The sequence below is a fragment of the Formica exsecta genome, unplaced genomic scaffold, assembly GCF_003651465.1.
Source record: "Formica exsecta isolate Colony F162 unplaced genomic scaffold, ASM365146v1 scaffold44, whole genome shotgun sequence".
Classification (NCBI taxonomy): Eukaryota; Metazoa; Arthropoda; class Insecta; order Hymenoptera; family Formicidae; genus Formica; species Formica exsecta.
The window spans coordinates 143,440-146,242 of NW_021851634.1; the positions used below are offsets into that span (position 1 = coordinate 143,440).

At 32.5% G+C, this 2,803-nt stretch overlaps 1 protein-coding gene across 1 annotated transcript in view; it reads left to right on the plus strand.

Moving 5' to 3' along the window:
- The window catches only part of LOC115240508 (phospholipid phosphatase 1-like), a 42,693-nt gene that overhangs the window by 13,440 nt on the left and 26,450 nt on the right, over window positions 1-2,803 (plus strand). Inside the window, exon 2 of the mRNA XM_029815702.1 lies at window positions 298-466. Within this exon, the coding sequence (XP_029671562.1) occupies window positions 298-466 (169 nt within the window). The remainder of the gene's footprint in view (window positions 1-297; window positions 467-2,803) is intronic.

Genomic DNA, 2,803 nt, shown 5'->3' on the forward strand with positions numbered 1-2,803 from the left:
AACTTTATATCAATAGCAATATATGTATATTAATATTGAAATTATATTAGTTTGTTATTATACTTTAATATATAAACAAAATGTTTGACAAATGTATAATATTTACATATGTGTATGTGTTTTATATACAATAATATGTTTTATATGCAATAGGCGTCAAAAGTAACGGAAATTGTAATGACTCTTCGATGACTTTTCGAGTGATTGTGCTAACTACCATTATACGCGATCGCACTTCGCATCTCACACACATCTTTCTATTACAAGTCTGATTTTTTGGCAAATCTGCCTTTTCAGAGATCCACGGAACAGTTGACGAGGTGCAGCACGATAACGCTAACGGAGGAGGTCGCGGAGAACATCAGCGGTGTAACGGCGACCCGTACCGTGTCCGAGAAGATCATGAGTGTCTGCAGAAAAACCATACGTTGGATATACATATTCGATCTGGTCCTGGCGTTATCAGGTAGATTACACGACTGGATTGTGTTGACACAATTTGGAATGCGATCGATTTTTTTCCGGTTATATTTTTCCTTCGCTCACACTCGCTCTCTTTCTAACACTTTGTAATTATTATCGTTAGCGTTTCAAAGGATGACAAAAAAAATGCGGAACGGAAATTCTTGTATATTATTTACGCTATCCTGTGTATGTTTAAATCGATTTCTTGGCAAAAATTCGCAATTGTTTGTCGCGATATTTTTCGTGAAATGAGAAATTTCAACTACCGATATACATATACGCGTTTTACTCGAAATTTGCAAATTAAAGTTTGCGGAAATAATCATTTCATTGCGTAATTCTCGCAAATTGAATTTTGAAGTTTCATTTATTGCATTCCCCGTCGTAAATGTAATTTCACGTTGCGGCGAAATTCCATAAAACGAGTTTGAGGATTATTCATACAACGTATATATATAGGACATTTGATGTTTTTACATTGTACATTTATATTTATTTCAATGCAAAATTAACAGATCTCTTTTAGAGATATCTCGCTGGCTCATCTCTCTTACTTACTTTCTTTTGTTAAATATACGTGTATTTCCTCACGCGAGAGAAAAATTGCACAAACTTTGGATTTTACGGTGTACATACGTTGTAAGAAATTTTCTAAAAATTCAAACACATTTTTGTCTGAATTTTCAGATCTGGATGTCCGAAAGAAATTTCAGACGATCTGTCTTAATCAACATAATTGTTTCTCTGAAAGTTCAAAAAAGTGTATTTGAAAATTCAGACAGTGTGTCTGCAAAATAGCTGCAGACACTTTGTCTGAAGTCCGTCAGTTTTTTTTTACGCTTCGATGAGCGTTTCCGCGATGCAAATCATCCTGTTCTATTTCGGGTAACGCGTATAATAATGGTCGATTTGTCGAATCTCGTACTTTAAAGTCCATTCCGCTAATTGGGCTTTTATTAGCCAGCACCCATAAATATTCGTGGCCGGCGAATGTGCATGTCTTTACGCCAGACAGGAGGAAGTGTTAGCTTGTTAACTGACGTTACTGGCGCGTTATTGCATTAGCAAGCAAGCCGCGTCGGAACTAACGTGCGGCGCATTCTTCCTGAACAGTACGTCCGTTAAAAGCGCGAAACTTCGCGGAAACTGATGCGCTATTATAGTTAATTTAATCGCGAACATTCTCGCTATCAATTATTTCGTTTACTAAATCGCAAGATAATTCTCCTCTATTATTTGCAAAAATATTCCATTAATACGAAAGATTATGCTTAAGGAGAAATAAAAAATATTATAATATGATATAATATTTTTTTTTCGAAAATTTATTTTTAAATATATTTATTTAAATATATTTCTACTTTTCTCAGAATATGGTTATTATATGTCATTTTTTTTCATTATATTTACGTTAAGAATTTAACGCGTAAATTTTATTTTATCATATATATTATTTTTTATATTATTTTATATTATATTATTTTACCAACAAAAAAGAGAGAGAGAAATTAAAGCCTACATTTCGATTACACTTCTAATCAATTATTTCATTAGTATTAGACGAATCATGGAGGTGGAATAAAAATGCAAGAATTGAAATAGATGGAGGGACTCATTTTTTTTGTCCTCTCGTTTATGAACGCAGTCTTTTGTATAGAAGCGCATTTTCGTTGCGGAGATGAAACCACGCGTGTAATGAAGCCTGACAGGGAAACCGCGAACTGTGTAACGCAATATTACGAACGACTGTTTGACTAGAATTTTTACGGGTGTGTCACTCTCTTTGTGTAATGCAATATATTACGGATGGTTGTTTAACTAAAATTTTTACGTACGAGCGTGTCGCTTTAAATATCTCTGTGCAACTGTCACGTAATGCTGGCAATAAGCACGTATATATATATATATATATATATATATATATATATATATATATATTCGCGATTTTTTGTGGATTCGACGTAAAGCCTCCATATCTCGCCGCAAAACACTGGTATAAAGGTATAAATTAAATCGTATAATATGGTATATAAGTTATAAAGGAAGAGATTTTTAATAACGGAACAAGGAGCCAAACTCGCGCATATTAAATTTTATTTTTGTTCGTGTTTTTCTGGTATCTGTAAATTTTTATTAACATAGAATTCTGCAATTTGTATCAGCGTTCTGGAATCTGTTTTATTTAATACGCAATAATAAATGATACCTAAGTATCAAATTAATAAATTTATGTTATTCCATAACTTTCTTTTTTTCCGGAAACTTTTGTTAGATTTAATTTGAATATTTGTCAGCATCTTTCTCTTGAATATTAAAATTTTATAGAATAGAAATATAT